This window comes from Orycteropus afer, unplaced genomic scaffold (assembly GCF_000298275.1).
Source record: "Orycteropus afer afer isolate SDZICR_OR568_19922 unplaced genomic scaffold, OryAfe1.0 scaffold00012, whole genome shotgun sequence".
In the NCBI taxonomy this organism is placed as follows: domain Eukaryota; kingdom Metazoa; phylum Chordata; class Mammalia; order Tubulidentata; family Orycteropodidae; genus Orycteropus; species Orycteropus afer.
In genome coordinates this window covers 2952578-2970720 of record NW_006921599.1, presented here as the reverse complement: position 1 = coordinate 2970720, position 18143 = coordinate 2952578, and the positions used below count along the sequence as shown (strand labels likewise).

The 18143-nt window shown below is 41.0% G+C and overlaps 2 protein-coding genes across 2 annotated transcripts in view; both read right to left on the bottom strand.

Moving 5' to 3' along the window:
- Window positions 1–2318: 2318 nt before the first annotated feature.
- LOC103206707 (transmembrane protein 14C) lies at window positions 2319–9431 on the bottom strand. Its single transcript, XM_007952205.1, has 5 exons — window positions 9409–9431; window positions 8492–8568; window positions 7600–7701; window positions 3470–3557; window positions 2319–2376 (listed from the first exon to the last, which is right to left on the bottom strand). The coding sequence occupies exons 1-5, from the start codon at window positions 9429–9431 to the stop codon at window positions 2319–2321; spliced, it is 348 nt and encodes a 115-aa protein (XP_007950396.1).
- A 6456-nt stretch (window positions 9432–15887) lies between these two features.
- Window positions 15888–18143, bottom strand: part of PAK1IP1 (PAK1 interacting protein 1) — a 15213-nt gene continuing 12957 nt past the window's right edge. The window contains exons 9-10 of the mRNA XM_007951704.2: window positions 16253–16376; window positions 15888–16093 (exon numbers count right to left, since the gene is read on the bottom strand). Coding sequence (XP_007949895.1) covers window positions 15888–16093; window positions 16253–16376 — 330 coding nt within the window. The remainder of the gene's footprint in view (window positions 16094–16252; window positions 16377–18143) is intronic.

Sequence of the window (18143 nt, the reverse complement as noted above, 5' to 3'; positions counted from 1 at the left end):
TCCCTTTCCATATAAAGTTAGTGATCATTTTTTCCATATCCCTAAAGAATGTTGATGGGATCTGGATTGGGATTGCATTGAATGTATAGATTGCTTTGGGCAGAACTGACATTTTCACAATGTTCAGTCAACCAGTTCTTTTAAACACATTAATATCAACTTCAAAAAACATCAAAAAGATAATGAAATCTTCTGTCTACATGATTTTAATGTGTGAAAAGATAATTTATTTCACCAGGCATGAGAACATACAGATCAATGAATTATGTTCACAAAGGGTTGTCTTTATTAAACTATGAATTTGACACAACTCTATGATAAAAGGCAACTATTGACTCCACCAGAATTATGGAATACTTTATTTCACTGAAATACTTGCAAATGTGTGACCTCCATCAGGTGCCAACCCTTTCACAATCTAGTAGTTGTTAGTATTAATAGCAGCATGTGAGGAAAAGACCTGGAGTCTCAGTATACCAAAAGTTAAGTGGGTCATTGCTGCGATAGGATTGTCCAAAAAGCTTGCTTTGATTCTGGTTAACAGAAACGTACTCTGGAACACACTACCTTGGCCAGACCCCACTTGTGTAGAGTTCTGGGCATGCTGCTTTAAAAATGGCCCTGTGGAAGAGGTAACTATGGGGAGGAAGAGAGAGGGGAGCTGTTGCATTCTGGGAAATTGCAGTCAATATCATGAGGCAAAGTGTGTGTGAGCTGCTGTATGGAAAGTGAATTTGGTATGTAAACTTTCACCCAAATCACAATAAAAAATAGTAATAATAATAAAAAATAGCCCTGTCAGGGAGATCCTAGATAGAGTGGGAGAACAATGTGGAACAAAACTCAAAATCATAAACAAATAAATGATCAGGTTTACTGTTCTGATATACCCTGGTGAGACCCCTGTGACTATGGCCCCTAGTTAGCCTTCAGGTCTGGAACTGAACTCATTCCTGTGGCTTCCAGCCATACAACAGACAAGCATATGGGGCGAATATTTCCATCAAGTAGATACACTACTTGGAGCGCTCAATCATGGGAGAACAGAAGGGCTGTGTTTGCACAGGGAGACAACTCGGGGGTGAGAGTGCATGGGAGGGAAGGGCATGTTAAAGGTAACTACAGGGAGGAAGTGGGAAGAGAGCTGTTACATTGTGAGGAACTGCAGTTAATGTCATGAAACAAAATGTGTATAAATTGCTATACAGAAAATGAATTGGCTCTGTAAACTTTCACCCAAATCACAGTTAAAAAAAAAAAAAAAAAGGCCCGGTCAGGCTGGATCTTATCTGGGGAGTCACAAGGATAGGGAAGGTACTCAAAATCATGTCATACACTAAGGATGAGAAAACTAGGACCACTTTCATGGAGCTTAAGCAAATACATCACCGATAAATACGTGCCTGAATTATATTCTAAAATCAACCAACACCAGTTATGGTGGAGTTAAGTAGCAAATATCCATTTCTCTTTAAAGAGGGGAAAATTAAATCACAAAGGTACTGGGATGTGAGTAAATTCCTTATGTTGCAGTAAACATCAAAGTGAGAACGTGCCAGGATCATTAATATGTCCACATGGAGACAAACTAGGTGACTCGAAGTAGGCAGTTTCACATTTATGATGAACCAGTTAAACAAAATTTATTTTTTTGCTGCACAGCCTGATCTCAGAAATCCTCACTACAGGTCATTTTCAAAACAAGCTCCGATGCAATGTATAACCTGATTAAAAAATATAACTTTTCTTTGGTCACTAAATTAGTCAAAATGAGTAGCTGCTACATTATTAAAACAAAACACTTTCACGTCCCTCTGTCTTCCTGCTATCACATCCCTGGCAATGAAGACACCACAGAAAATGTTATTTATAGTAAAACTTTATTTCCATTGCTATTTCATGTAACATAATTTCAAATTAGGTCCGTGCTCTAAGATAAGAAAAAGACGGCTATCTAAAATCTCCTAAGAGATTCTTCTTCACACTTTTCCTCTGAGTAGGGCACTGAGTTCAGGGCCCCAAATGTTGACACCCAACATTTTGCCCATTGAGACTCTACTTATAATAGAGAGAGAAGAGGTTACATCAATACGTAAGAATCAAAGTATGAGGGTTCAACAAGAAGCTCTTATGGTATATAATCACTACATCTATAAGGCTGTAATGATAATGACTAGTTATTTCCTACAAAGTTCAGTGTTGTTTTTTCATTTGGTTTAAGTAAAAGGTCAGAATACGTGAAAACATTTAAGCCTTCTGCTTATTTGTATTAAAAATAGTCGTTTTTTAATTCTTCATGAGTTCAAGCTAGGACAAGACTATGATTGATGGGGTCTGGTCAGGACACTAACTCCAAGTTTGGCAAACATCAGCAAACTGTTCAAAAGAAACACATAAACAGAGTCAGACAAAGGACAGAACAGGCAGGCACTCAGCTTTTTTTAAAGCACTATGAGGGAAATACCAAGGCGGGGCAGGGGGACATGAAACTTCCACCACTGGAGGCATTGAACACGACAAAGAGCAGTCTGCCTGGAAGTCTTAAAATAGTAACCTGAGTCAGAGTTCCTAGTGCAATTGTTAAGAATTTGAGAGATGAACAAATTAAAGGCTAGAGAGATCTAGGCCTCCACTCATAAAACAGAGTAGTGAATGGTCAGAGAGCTAGTGAATGGTCAAGGCAGGATTAGAACTCCGATCTGCAATCACCCCAGCTCTTGACGTTAGTCTGTAAGACTTCTCTGTTTTATGTATAAAACATTATGTTAATAGTATGATAACTACAATCAAAGTTGGGTAAGTAATCTTTTGTCAAAATGGGTTTTTTTCTACTCTCCTGCCTTTAGGTTATTTTTATTAAACTTAAGGGTGAAATTTTTAAAAACCATTTGGTTTGGGTTTTATAGCCTAAGTTAATCAGAAAACAGGATTCAATCAAATGACCTTTTAATAAAATTTTCATTAGCACAAACCAAAAAACCAAATTTACTGCTGTTGAGTTGATTCAACTCATAGTGACCCCTCCTTGGGTTTCCGAGGTAGTATCTCTATGGAAGTAGATTGCCCAACCTTCCTTCCAAGGAGTGGTTGGTGGGTTTGAACCACCAGCCTTCTGGTTAGCAGTCAAATGCCTTAGGCACGAAGCCACCAGAGCTCCCCAAGAAATATGGAAGCCACACAAAGGCTGCAGTCATGGCTCTGCACTAAAGCTGTTGCCAGTGCAGAGAGGACCCAGGATGGATGAGAGAGTAAGTATGAGCAAAAAACCATTGCTGCAATGAATTAATACTCTTATCTAACTGTCACATTAAACTAGCTATTTTGGCAGCCTTTCCTATTTATGTATAAATTAAATGATTTTAGCTGTTGCCCAGCAGCAGCTGTACTGAGACAAGTAGATTTTGAATGTATAAAGTATCTTGGGCAATGAACTAAACCCTATAAAGAGCAGCAACAGAATGTAAGGTACCTGGCACCCGCAATTAAGCCTGCAGGCATAAATTTTCTAGAGTTGTAGAATCTCATTCCCATAATTCCAGCCAAGGTCCCAGATGTAGCTGATGGAAAACAAAAAGAAAATGGTTAAAAATCATTACATCTTATGAGAGAACCAAAAGATGTGACCAAAGACCCATCATCTTATAAGGCCCAGATCCAATCCCACACTTCCTCCTCCTTCCCCAGTTTGGGGCAGTGTGAGGCCGCCCACAGCCAAGGAGACCAAATACAAACACTAGCACACCAGACCCTTACAGCCTGGGCTCAGCCTGCCGATCCAGCCACACTTCCCACCATCTTCTACTACAAAACGCACACTTTAGCTACAGAGTCGTCCTTACAGTTTTCTCCAAAACTGCTGGAGGTTTTTCCCCTCATGCCTTGCAGATGCTATTTCCTCCACCTTGTGCGCTCTTCCCATCCAGTTTCTAGGAAACCCCTACACTCTGCAAGCACTACAGTAGAGGCTGGAGAACACACAGTCATCACACAGAGTTTCTGTCCTCAATGTTTAGAGTTGGATAGGACAGATGTTAAAGAATCATACACGATAATTTATACTTTATACTACAGGTATAATTAATGGTATGCAGTTCCATGTGCCATTAAGGTGATTCTAACTCATGGTGTCCCCATGTGTTTCAGAGTAGAACTCTGCTCTACAGGGTTTAAGGTGCAGATTGCCAGGCCTTTCTTCTGAAGTTAATGCTAAACAAACAACATATTCCAAACCAAACCAAACTCACTGCTGCTGAGTAGATTCTGACTCATCACAACCCCCAGTAGGTTTCCGAGGTGGTAAATCTTTACAGAAGTAGATTGTCCCCTCTTCCTTCCATGGAGTGGCTGGTAAGTTTGAACTGCCAACCTTCTGGTTAGGAGTCAAAACGCCTTAAGCAATGCACTACCAAAACAACAACAACAACAACAACAACAAAAAAAAAACCAAACTCACTGCCTTAGAGTTGGTTCTGACTCATAGTGACCCCCATTGGGTTTCCGAGGCTGTGATCTTTATGGAAGCAGATCGCCCCATCTCCTTCCACAGAGCAGCTGGTGGGTTTGAACTGCTGACCTTCTGGATAGCAGCCAAATGCTTTATCCACTACTCCACCAGAGCTCCTTCCAGAATTCCAGAATTCCTTAAATAACAGACTAGAGGGTTCCAATCTGTTCAGGGAGGATAAAAGGATTTACTGAAGAAGTGATGATGAGCTGAGATCTGAAATGAGAGTAGGAGAGAGCTGGCTGGAGAGAAAAGAAAGCACCTTTGAAGCACAAGGAAAGTACCTGCAGAGGCCCTGTGTGGCACATTTCAGTAACTGTATGGCCAGTATGGGTGGGCACAGAAATCAAGAAAAGGCTCAAGGGGCAGACCACAGAGGGCCATATTAGGAATTATACTCAATCATCCTCAAAGCAATGAGAAGCCTTTAAAAGATAATAAGCCAAGGTATATGGGAACAGAGTTATGTTCTAAAAATAAAATTCCGCAGTACCATGGAAAACAAAGTGCAGGGACTTCAGAGAGCACACAGGGATACCAACTGAGGAACTGCCTCAGGAATGCAGGCAAGTGAGATGGATAACTAGGACTAGGATGGTGGCAGTGGAGATGGCAGAAAGGGACTATTTAGGGTATGTGTGGGAGGCAGTGTTGCTAGGGCTTACTGGTAAATTAGACAAAAGGCTGAGAGAAGATAGCAATCAAGACCTGGATGGATGGAGACCAGAAGACCCCATGATTCTGAGACCGTAAGGTCTGGGTAGGGTACTGTGGTAATTAAGGTTATATGTCCACTTGGCAGGGCCTGGTTTTGAGTGGCTGGGCAGCTGGATCTAGTATTCCCCATGATGAGACTGGTAATCAACTCCATGGTGGAATCTACTGGAGCAGCTGAGTAGCTGCCTTAGGGATGTGGTCTGCTTCCAGGACACAAGAAACTTTAGGAATGGTCTGCAGCTTTGGGCCCACTTGAATCCTGCATGTAGCTGAGTCATCATTCAGCAGCCTACCATGTTGTCTGCCGATCTTGGGACTGTTAATGGACTTGAATCAGTGGCCTGCCATGTGGTTTGGTAGTATTAGGACTGTGCCTTTTTACATGTCGATCTTGGGTTTGTCAGCCTCAGCAGCCAGCAACTGCCTAAGTGAAGAAAGCCTCCAGCTCCAGTGGGCCAGGAGCAAGAGGCAGAGTTCAAGCCCAAGGTCAAAGGGCTTTCACCCAGGCCCTAGAGCCTTAGAGCCTGGCACTTTGAAGTCAGACTTCTACCCTCAAAACTTTAAAAGAATAAACTCCTGTTTGTTAAAAGCCATCCACCTGTGGTATTTCTATTAGAGTAGCACTAGAGATAACCAAGGAGCTCTGGTAGCATAGTGCCTAAGGCACTTAACTGCTAACCAGAAGGCTGGCAGTTCAAACCCACCAGCCACTCCTCGGAAGGAAGATGGGGCACTCTACTTCCATAGTGATACTGCCTCGGAAACCCAAGGAGGGGTCGCTATGAGTTGGGTCTGACTCAATGGCACATAACAGAGGTAACCAAAATAGGCACCTATATATATGAGAGAAAAGCTTGGAGGAGAAAAATTTATGTATTGTTGACAATTAAAGTCATGGACTTCAACTACATTGTCAAAGGAGAAAGTTTAAAGAGGGCCAGTTTAAAGGGCCTGGCCTTACAAATGTCAATATTTAATAGGCAAAGAGAAAGATGAGTCTACCAAAAGAGAATGAGGAGACAGAAAGAAGAGTGGAAAATGACTGGTCAATCATGTTGAGTAGAGCTAACAGGCCAAGTGAAATGAGGACTGAACAGTGTCCACTGGATTTTGTGAAATAGGGTTCACTGGCAGCTATTTCCACAGACAAAAGGGAGCAGAGATGAGAGACTATGTGGGAGGTTAGGAAATGGAAAACAAAGAGTACACATATTTTTTTCAGAGAAGTTTGTAAAGGGGAAGGAACAGGGTAGTAGCTGGAGAAGGAAATGAGGTCAAACAAGAGAAGTTCTCCCTTTTTTTTATTTTTAAAATGGGTAAGATATGAGAACATCTGAGCATCAATAGGAAGGGATCCATCTGAAAGGGAGTATAAAGTATGAGCCGTAATTGTTAATGCAAACTCTTGAGTGGTGGGAGACAATGAGATTACAGACAGGTAAAGGGACTTGCCTATGGGAGAATGAAGACAGAGGTCTGGGGGCTGATGGCATTACGTTAAGGGGGTCTCCGTCTGATGATTTCTATTTTTGATCTTAAGTAGGAGGCAAAGCCACTGCTAAGAGTGAACAGTGACCTTCTGGAGCCTGAGGGAGGGAACTGTGAGGCAGCGGAGAGCTCGGCCCATCTTCCTTCCCCAGAGTGCCCCAAATCAGCCACTTCCAGGCCCTCTTCCAAGCCCAAGACTGACTTGTACAAGCCCTTCTGCTAACACGTCTGTTCACCTTACCACATTTCTAAGAGCCACCACTGCATATTTTTCAAACTGTGAATTTGTGCCAACCCACTCTCCTAACATTGTATGACACACGTGTCGATAAAAATGTGCCACAAGTTACTGTGATAAGAAATCACCCGCCCTTCCCCTGCACTCCTCGTGTTGCTGCTCACAGGGTAGTATCCCACAGCTCCACAGAGTCACTGTCTTATTTTCTCAATTAAGTTAAAAACTCCTTGAAGGAAAGGCTTACATCTTATACATTTTGCTTACTATTTGAGTTCTTAAGTGATTTTCAAATCAGAAAGAAGAAATGTTGATGTAACTCTAATCCACACACAGGATATTTTCAGAACACTGAGACAGCCTTCAGTGGGCAACCACAATGGTTAAAATAAAATAGTAACCTTGCACAAGTTTAAATACTAATTTCTCTGTGTAAATCTAAATTTGCAAAAAATGCAAAGTTTCCCATATTGTACGTAAAAAATAAGCAGAAAACAAATGCAAATTCCCTCTATTTTAAAACTTTTCTAGAACTTGGCAGAAGTAGTGAAATTGTCTTACATGTGAGTAACTGCCATATCCCACTAGGCCAGGGCCTTTAGATGAAGACTATTATGGATACATAATGTCCAGGGAGATGGTGGAATAGACATACCTAGGAAAACCCAAACATTCCTGGGATCCTGAGAGAGCTGGTAAGCACCCAGGCCTGCTAACCCTCCGAAGAAGAGCCCAGCAGCCAGGGATGGGACGCTACCTAGAGGGAAGCAAACACATGCCTGCATTGTAATGTCAGACCCTATTTATTAACAGAATCCAACAAACTCCCCAACCCTACAGTAAAACAAACAAACAGCAAACAGAACTTCTAAAACTTCCTTAAATACAGTTCAAGGTCAATGTTTTGGGGTATTTTCTATTTTACCAAAGAAGTCAGGGTAATACACACATGTCTCTCTCCTCTCACAGGCAGGACACTTCCATCTAAAGAGTAAAGAGCTCCTAACCAGGCCAGATCATCAAGGACTGGAACTGTGTATGGGAGCAGGACTGCACGTAAGAAAGGAGAGGCAAAGGTGGTCAATCAGTTAAAAACTTATCTGGAAAAATAAGAACTCTAGTGTGTGTGTTGGGGATGAAGGTATGTTCACTGGCATACCCACACCTATTTTAATGAGGAGACTTCAAACCATGGGGAGGTGAAGGCTGGAGGTTTTTTCTCCTGCTGGGAGAGTGAAGATGATGCTTTTGGGGATAAGGCTCACATATGGTAGTCAATGATAAGCAAAATCTACTACCACCCTGCCAGCAGCTTCAGATAAGGAGGCAAAAACAATTCTAGAAGAAGCAAGCCTGGCTTAGCTCAGCCAGATAACCAAAAGGCAAGTACAGAAGAAGCTCTGAGACTGACAATAAGCCAGCACTCAACTTACAAAGCCTAGACAAACCTAACTCCAACAAGATCCTTCCTTGGGGACCCAGAAGACTCACTCTTCACCAGGAACATGGTGAAGATCTTAAGAGATCAAGTAACCACAAGATCGTACCTGCTTTTGCATAGCCAATGATCCCACCAGTGGCAACCAGTGCTGCGTAGCCAAAGCCAAGCCAATGTAAGGGCACTCTGAAAATGCAAGAGTAAGAAATCAGTGACTTCGAGGGGGACTGGGACAGGAGATCCTGGATAGAGTGGGAGAACAATGTGGAATAAAACTCAAAATCATAAAAAAAAAAAAAAAAAAGACCAGGTTTGCTGGTCTGATAGAGCCTGTCAAGACTTCTGGGACTATGGTCTCTAACTACCCTTCAGATCTGGAATTGAACTCACTCCTGTGGCTTCAGGCACATAAGAGACAGGCATATGGGCTGAACATTTACATCAGGTTGATATACTCCTTGGAGCAATCAGTCATGGGAAAACAAAAGGGCAGTGTTTGCACAGGGAGATAGCTGGGGGTGGTGGTGGCAGGAGTACATGGGAGGGAAGGGCACAGGGAAGAGGTTAACTATGGGGAGGAAGTGGGAAGAGACCTGTTACATTGTGGGAAATTGCAGTCAATATCATGAGACAGTATGTGTATGAACTGCTGTATAGAAAATGAATTTGTCCTGTAAACTTTCACCCAAATCACAATTTTAAAACAAAAAGAAATCAGTGGCAACTATGTATTAAAATCAAACAGTATAATCACAGGATGGGACTAAAAGGTTATCACACCAGAACAATCCTTTCACTGTACAAATGAGAAAAACAAAGCTTGAAGAAGTTAGAGGACTAGCGTAAAGTAACATAATCTGTCAGGGGCACAGGTGGGATTCAAACCCAGGTCTCTGGACATGCTCAGTGTTCCTGCCATGCCCCTGTTGCCTCTAGCAGACTCCTTAGGGGCCTCCGCATCTGGGGGAAGGAACTTTGGTTTTGAGAACCTTCTGGTTATTCCATTTCCATTTACTGTGCACTTACAGTGGGCTGGACTCCTTCTGCATTGTTCTCTTTCCTCTGGCCAACTGGGAGAGGACACTAGGCCTGCACCTGCAAAGGAAAGGCTGCATCAGAGGTGATTAAAGGCATAGAACTCCGGCAGGCAGGCAAAAAAAAAAGTGGATCCAAGTTCCATCTCTGCCACTTAAGAGGTCCTGGGCAAGCTATGCAATCTCTCTAGGCCCCAGTTTCTTTCATCTTTCTACAGGGATAACAATGGTACCAACTCCTGGGGTCGTTGTGAGCCTTTAATGGGGCAATGTGCAAAAAGTGCTTGTTGTTGTTCTTATGTGCCTTTGGGTCGGACCTGACTCATAGCGATCCCTCCTTGGGTTTCCGAGGCAGTATCACTACAGAAGTAAATTGCCCAACCTTCCTTCCGAAGAGTGGCTGGTGGGTTTGAACCACCAGCCTTCTGGTTAGCAGTCAAGTGTCTTAGGGACTACATTACCAGAGCATCCTAAAAAGTGCTTAGCACACAGGGAGACAGCTCAGGGGGCAGGAGTGCATGGAGGGATGGACACAGGGAAGAGATTAACTATTGGGACGAAGTGGGAGGAGAGCTGTTGCATTGTGGTAAACTGTAGTCAATGTTATGAGACAAAGTGTATGTGAACTGCTGTATGGAAAGTGAATTTGCTCTGTAAACTTTCACGCAGATCACACACACACACACACACACACACACACAAGTGATAGAGAAGAAAAAAAAAAAGTGCTTAGAACATAGTAATGCTGAACAGATACAGTCATTTCTGCAACAACCGCAATTCTAATAACATAAACCCACAGGAAACAGCAACATTCATTGACCTGTTCAGCAACTTAACCTTTCTGTTAGTTAACTTAAATAATTACTAAATCAGCAAAGCAAATAACAATTCTGTGCCTTCGGTTCAAACGTTACAATTATTCTATTTTTTTGGGGGTGGAGTGGAAGGCCTTTCACCTCTGTCCCAATAATCAAGGTTTATCGATGCATAATATTTGTAATGCTTATGTTATATGACCGTTTAGTTCAGCACTCAGTAAGAAACAGGTCTTGACAGATTGGGGGGAGGGGAATAAAATATACGGAAACCCCAGTCATAGACTACATTCTTGGCAAAGTAATTCCTATTTTCCCTGAAGAAATGCATTTTGTAACCAACGAACCTAGTAGGGCTAAAAGCAAAACACGATGTTTATCTTTTTTGTTTTGTTTCAATAATAAAGCTTTCACAAAAGGGGTAGTGAAATCGTTAGTAGTTATTAGTTCGAAGGGGAACTAAGCAATAAATTTTCCACGAAACAAATCATTACTACGCTATCGGTAAGCATTTGCCTCAGGAGTTCCGAATTTTCGGCAGCACTGACAACCTAGTTTAAGGAAGGCAGAAAAAGCACCACCACTAGAAAAGCATCGCCTAAACCTCACCTGGATTAAGGTGCATAAAGCAGGCGGCAGCAAAGCCTATTAAATAATCCCCAAAAGTAATTTAAAACAGCAATAAAATAAAGATAATAATAATTCCCAAGTACCAGATCTGCTCTCCCGAGGTCAGCTCCAGCGGACAAGCTAGCGGAGGCCGTGAGGCGGGGACTCACAGCCCTGCCGGAAACGTCGTCGTGCGCCCGGGAGCGGAGCTGGGTGCGGCTGAGAGTCGGGGCTTGCGAGCGTGGGGCGGGGCGTTGGGCCCTAACCCGGTGTTCCAGGGGCGGGGCGCGGACTGGGCCAACCGGCGTCAGTCCCGGCGCAAAACTCCGCGGCCGAAAGTCAGAAACCCAAAATTTGAGCCGGGCTACGCAAGATGGCTTCGAGATACCCAAACTGATTCTAAGCAGCCAAAGATGAAAATGACTAAGAACTTTGTAACTCTGGTATGCAGACCCTCACGAATTTAACTGAAAACTGTTCCCGAACAATAAACCAAAAACAATGGGACTGGTTTTAACCAATTAGAACGGACTGAGACTCATTCAGAGCTATTAAGATGGTAAGCTTTAAATTTCAGTTATCATATGCATCATTACCCCTCCTCCCTTGCTTTTTAAACTTAAATTGAACCCCCAACACCCAAAACCCACTCAGGTGGTTGATTTTGACTCATAGCGCGACACTATAGGACAAAGTAGAACTGCTCATAGGTTTTCCAAGGCTATAAATCTTTACAGAAGCAAACTGACTGCCACATCTTTCTCCTGCAGAGCGGCTGGTGGATTTGAACTACCAACTGAGTGCTTTATTATTTTTATTATCTTTATTTATCTAAACTTTTTAAAGAGCAGAGTTTATTTGACATTTAACATTATGTGTACATTTAGTTTCACTCCCCATTTACCATGCCCAACCCTAACCCAGTCTCCTCCCCTCCCTGTCCAGTAACCCCCCCCTCCCTCCGTGCCCCTCATAGTTATGCATTCCTGTGTGTCCTGCATTTCCTCCATGAGACTGTTGCCTCTCTGGTGCCCCAAGGTCCCATTGCTCCAAGGGATGCATTTCCATAGAGTATGTGGGTGCAGGTGCTGCACACACTGTATGTGTTGAGTGGTCTGCACACACATCTTGTTTACTATTGGGCTGAGAGCCAGCCCCTGAGAATGAGTTTTATTCCAGGCCCAGAATGTATCCCAGGGCCATAGTATTGGGGGTCTCACCAGACTCCATCCAACCAGTAATTCTGGGTCATTATTGAGTTTTTGGATTTTGTTCCACGTTTTCCTCCCACTCTATCCAGGAGCTCCAGATTTGATCCTTTCGCGAGTGGTTGGCATTGGTAGCCAGGTACCATCTAGTTCTTCTGGTCTAGAGGGCCATCGTGTCCTAGGGCTGATTGCTTCCAAATGCTCATTTTTTTGCACTCTTCTTCGTTTCCGACGCTAGGAGACCATTAGGCGCATCTTGGATGGCTGCTTGAAAGCTTTTAAGACCTCAGTCGCTACTCACCAATGTAGGATAAGGAACAAGACTTCTATGTATTTTGTTGTGCCAATTGAGTCTGGTGTCCCCCAGTACTATGGTTCTGAGTCGGCCGATCTGTTGGCTCTCTCTCCCATAGCGTCTGGGTGTCTGTGAGGGATTACTCACAGACTGAGTGCTTTAGCCAGTGTACCATCAGGGCTCCTAATTGAACTTCCGACTCTTAGCCATCCCCGTAGGTTTCCAGGCCTGTAAATCTCATCTTTGTCCTGCAGAGCGCCTGGTGGGTTTGCCTGCTGACCTTCTGGTTAGCAGCCCAATCCTTCACCACAGTGCCAACAGAGCTTCCTTTATTGAACTTTACCAAACAAAAAAACCCAAACTCACTGCTGTTGAGTCAAATCCGACTCATATGACCCCTCCTTGAGTTTCTGAGGTGGTATCAGAAGTAGATTGCCCAACCTTCCTTTGGAGGAGTGGCTGGGTTTGAACCGCCAGCCTTCTGGTTAGCAGTCAAATGCCTTAGGCACTATGCCACCAGAGAACTATAAATTGCCTACAGTTTTTTGGTAGAACTGTTACTTGAAAACAGCTGTTTGACTCACTGGTAACCCAAAACTGCTGGACAACTAATAGGCAAGTTGGTGGTTTAAATCCACCCAGACGTGCCTCAGAAGAAAGGCCTGGCAATCTTTTTTGAGACATCACAACCCAGAAAACCTATGAAGCATGTCTACTCTGCACACGTGGGGTTGTCTTGAGTTGGAACTGACTCCATAGATAATACCTGGCTGGGTTTGGGTTAATTTACGATTGGTGTTGTGTGCTCTTGAGTCAATTCTGACTCACAGTTAACCCTATAAGACAGAGTAGAACTGCCTTATAGGACTTTTCTTCCTTAATGTAGCCTTTTAAAAAAAATTTATTTTGTTGCTGTTGAGAATATACACAGCAAAATGTACACAAATTAAACGTTTCTATGTATATGATTCTGGAAGGAAGATGGGGCAATCTACTTCTGTAATGATACTACCTCGGATACGCAAGGAGGGGTCGCTATGAATTGGGTCCAACTCGATGGCACACATGTGTATAATTCAGTGACATCGTTACATTCCTTGAGTATGCAACCATTCTCACCCTCTTTCCTGACTTGCTTCTCTCCATTAACATAACTTCATTGCCTCTTAATGTTCCTATCTAATCTTTTGAATTGCAGTTGCACTTTGATCCCATATAGTTCTTAAAAAATCATAAAGCTCAAGGCAGACTTTTTTTTTTTTACTAGTTACGCTAAACTATTGTTTGTTTTTAAGAAAACTTTAGGGGATATTATATTTTTGGTGTCAGGATTAAAGATTGTCTCATGGCAACAGTTTCCAGGCTTCATCCAACCCAGAAAGTTTAGCGTCCATGAGAATCTGAAATTCTGTGCTCTATTTTTCCCTTTTGATCAGGATTCTTCTATAGAACCTTTGGTCAAAATGTTAAGTAATGGTAGCTGGACACCATCCAGTCCATATGATTTTCTAGGCTGCAGTCTTCATGGGAGCAGACCACCAGTTTTTTTTCCCCTCTTTTGGTTAGCAACTTAGCACTTCACCATTGCACTACCAGGGGCTCTTTGACTCACTCTACGCACTACTCTGTAAGTCTTTTGTGTAATCCCTCAACTGAAACTCTTTTAACTCTTTAGACTGTGCCAAAAAACATTTTTAACTTTTATTGTGGTGAAAACAAACACAAGAAAACATTCACCAACATAACAACTTCCTCATTTACAGCTCAGGGACACTGATGACATTTTTCATGTTGTTCCACCATTATTGCTAGCCTTTTCCAAAACATTCCACCACCATTAGCATAATCTCAGTGCCCCACAAACAAAAGCTTCCCTGCTCCGCTGGTAACCATTAATCATCTTTGGTTTCTCTATTTTTTTTCCCCCCCAACCTATCTAGGAATTTTCTATCCCTTCTCTGGTAACCAACAAAGACATTTTCCTTCCATGTATAAACCATTCCTTGACTTTTTACAATAAACCATACTAAACTCACTGCCATCAAGTTGGTTCCAACTCATTGCAACTCCCAATGGGTTTCTGAGGCTGTAGCAGCTGGTTGGTTTGAAGTACTGACCTCCTTCCTGGTTAGGAGCTAGATGCCTTATCCACTATGTCACCAGAGCTACTTGACTTTTTACCATAGTGGATTAGTAATATTTGTCCTTCTGTGATTGACTTATTCAAAACCTGTTTTTATCATTGTATTTCTTTTCATTTTCATTCTAATAAGAGTGAGGTCCCTGGTGATCAACCGTTAAGCACTTAGTTGCTAACTATAAAGGTCAGTGGTTGAAACCTACCAGCTGCTCTGTGGGAGAAAAGGCCTGGTGATCTGTTCCTGTAAAGATCACCTATGGGGTATTTCTATTCTGTCCAATAGGATTGCTGAGTTGGAACTGATTCCATAGTATGACAATAATAGCTAATGACATTGAGCATTCTTTCATGTGTTTATTGGCCATTTGCCTATCCTTTTTGGTGCAATGTCTATTCATCCCTTGTCCATTTTCTGACTCGGTTGTGATTTTTTTGATGTCCTGAAATGGATGAAAACAAAAATTGAAAATTTATTTTCCTCATTAACTTGTCAACCCACAGCTTGCTAAGAGCAGTTGAAAGAAGTGTGGCAATATCTCTATAAACTTATGTACTTAGCCCTAAACTCAGGCATAAGTTGTTTTTTTTTTTTTTTTTCATTTTTATTGTGATTTGGGTGAAGTTTACAAAGCAAATTCACTTTCCATCTAGCAGCTCACATACATTTTGTCTCATGATATTGATAGCAATTTCCCACAATGCAACAGCTCCCCTCCCACTTCCTCCCATAGTTACCTCTTCCCTGTGTCCTTCCCTTCACCCACTCCTGCCTCCTGAGCTGTCTCCCTGTGCATACACAGCCCTTCTGTTCCCATGACTAATCTCTCTGAAGAGTTTATCTACTGATATAAATGTTCAGCTCATATGAACTTAAGCATAAGTTTTATACACAAATATATACATACATATATTTGCTTTGTGTATCTGTAATTTTCAAATCTGTCTTAACACAATTCTCGGTATGAAAATCTTTTTATACCTTTCGGCATCCAAATGAGTAAAATTTGCATTAAAATGACTAGAACTATAAAAAATTTATTAAAAACCATTTGAAGAAGCCAAAATAGGGTGATTTTTTAAAATTCTCTCTACATTTAGGAGAAAAACTGAAAGAGAACACCTCTGTGAATCTCTGGCAAAGGATGTGTTCACAATTTTGTATTATTTAAAATTATAACATTTTGAGAGAAAAATTATTTGCTTAACACAATGGTAAAAATAATATATACATCAGTATATATCACCATGATACAATATTTCCTATCAAAAATAATTTTATCGGTTTATGAAAACACACCTAAAATTAATTTTTAAAGCGATCCAGTTTCTCCAGAAGAAACTTCTTGATTTTACTCAGAAAAAAGTCTTCTCTTAGGAGAAAGCTGGGATTTGCCACATCATTTATATTTCCTTCTTTTTTCTTTTCTTTATCAATATTTCTGCTACTTTTCTCTTCTTGGGTGACACGAGGCTATTTTCTTCCTTTGGTTTATCATTGCCTCTGGTTAAACCATGTTTCTTTGCAATAGGTTTTGAGTGCCGTTCTTCTTCCTGCACTATATCGCCAGATTCCTTCTGGTTGATTTTGTACTGTGCCTCTTTACTTACTGAAACACAAAAGACACTGTATTTAAAAACTGCTTTTCCCCTTTCAACAGAATGCACAAAGGCTGACAATAAAGCAAACTTATCTGAATTTCAACTTCAACTCCAATGTAAGAAGTAATACATTATTCAAATTTGAAAAAATGATTGACTTCATTTACCAGGAGAAGGCTGTGCAGCTGGAGGTAGGCTCTCCTTTGTGTCTGCCACTCTGTCCAACCATACTCCCAGACAGGTCAGCCTGGCTTTCGTATTTACTTCACAGAGTAGAGATGGAGGAACTTTCTAAACAGAAAGGATGAAAATTGGTAACAAATACTTAATGTGAAAGAATTTTAAATAATTACATTTCTTTATCCATAACCTGGGGGCTCTGGTGGCATAATGCCTAAGGGTTTTGACTGTGAACCAAAACACTGACAGTTCAACCACACCAGCCACTCCTCGAAAGGAAGGTTAGGCAATCTATTTCTGTAGTGATACCACTTCGGAAACCCAAGGAGGGGTCGCTATGAGTCAGATCCTACTTGATGGCAGTGAGCTAATAACCATAACCAAGTTACCTTAATTTAAAACTTTTGTATTTCTTTAGTATAAAATATCACTGCTTAAAACATGAACTGTCAACTTAGTAACAACAGCGTTTAGGGAATTACTTGAATATATTAAATATAATTACATATTTGTAAATATATCCGTAAATGCAAATATATAGAATAAATCTGTAAACTTAAAAATGTATCTTGCTTCCAGAAATATTAAAATATGAAAAAAGTCTATAAGTTGGGAAAAAATAATTATAGGCCAAATATCTTTGTTCTTTTCTTTCCTTTCTCTTTTACGTCAATCACGGGATTTACAGAATTAAAGGACAACTTTAAGACGCTAAAACAAAATTTAAATTGCCCATCACAGTAAATTGGCTAATGCATGACACATGAAAACTCTAAGCTGCAGCTAATCGTTCACTTACATCAAGAAACATTAAATGCAAAAACTTGCAGCACAATCAAAGCCATTTAAAAAATGTAATTTTCAAAGATTCAGCACATAAATTACTAGAGGGAACAGGAGGATAGTCAATTGCTTTCACAAATGAAATATGCCACATATAGTATCCTACACATTCTACCTCTATATTATACAAATAGCACAAAGAAACTTAAGATAAAGAGAAAAAGCAAATTAAATGCATAATGGGAAGAGAGAATGTCTCCTAGCTTCATAAGGAACAATTAGATGGTACCACTGACACTTGCAAAGAAGGACCATATATGAGATGGGGGCCTTGGCAACAATGGAGCATATGAAAGAAAGGTTCAGTGGAGCAAATCTAGCAGTTACACGCAGCACTTGTCTAGGGGAGAGTCTGTATCTGAAGACACAAAAAAGATAAGCAGTCAAGATAATCTCTATGCAGAGCAGGAGTATTTCAGCAAACAAGGTTTGACAAGACCTTTTTTCTCATTCCCTGTTCACCAAAATAACTCTGGACTAACTAATGAGCCCCACAGGGAGCCACTGTATAAAATATTAATTTAATACAAGTCTATCTACTTCTTCCATAATCTCATTAGTTTATTAATATCTTTAGAAATGAACCCATTCTCTTTATTCATGATTGGTTTAACTATGTCATCCACGTAGCAAATATCTAAGTACCCGGAAATTAAAAATTCACTGAAGACAGAGAGACTGTCTTCATTTCTAGAGTTTAATAAAGCACCCTGCACAAAGTAGGCCTTAACAAACCACAACCAAAGAAATGTGTATTTATGAGAAATGAAGAATAAATCAAAAAAGATAAACTGTAGCAAGGAAATTTTAAAAGAAAACTTAATTTTCTAATTACCTGGTTCAAAACTATTCATAGTTCAACAACAGATGATTAGTCTGCAAACTCTTTTAGTAATGGCAGTATTTTTTTTATTTTTTATCTAAACCTAGATTTTAACTCTGTGACAAACTATGTTTTTTTTATTGTGATTTGGGTGAAGATTTACAGAGCAAATTCACTTTCCATACAGCAGTTCACATACACTTTGTCTCATG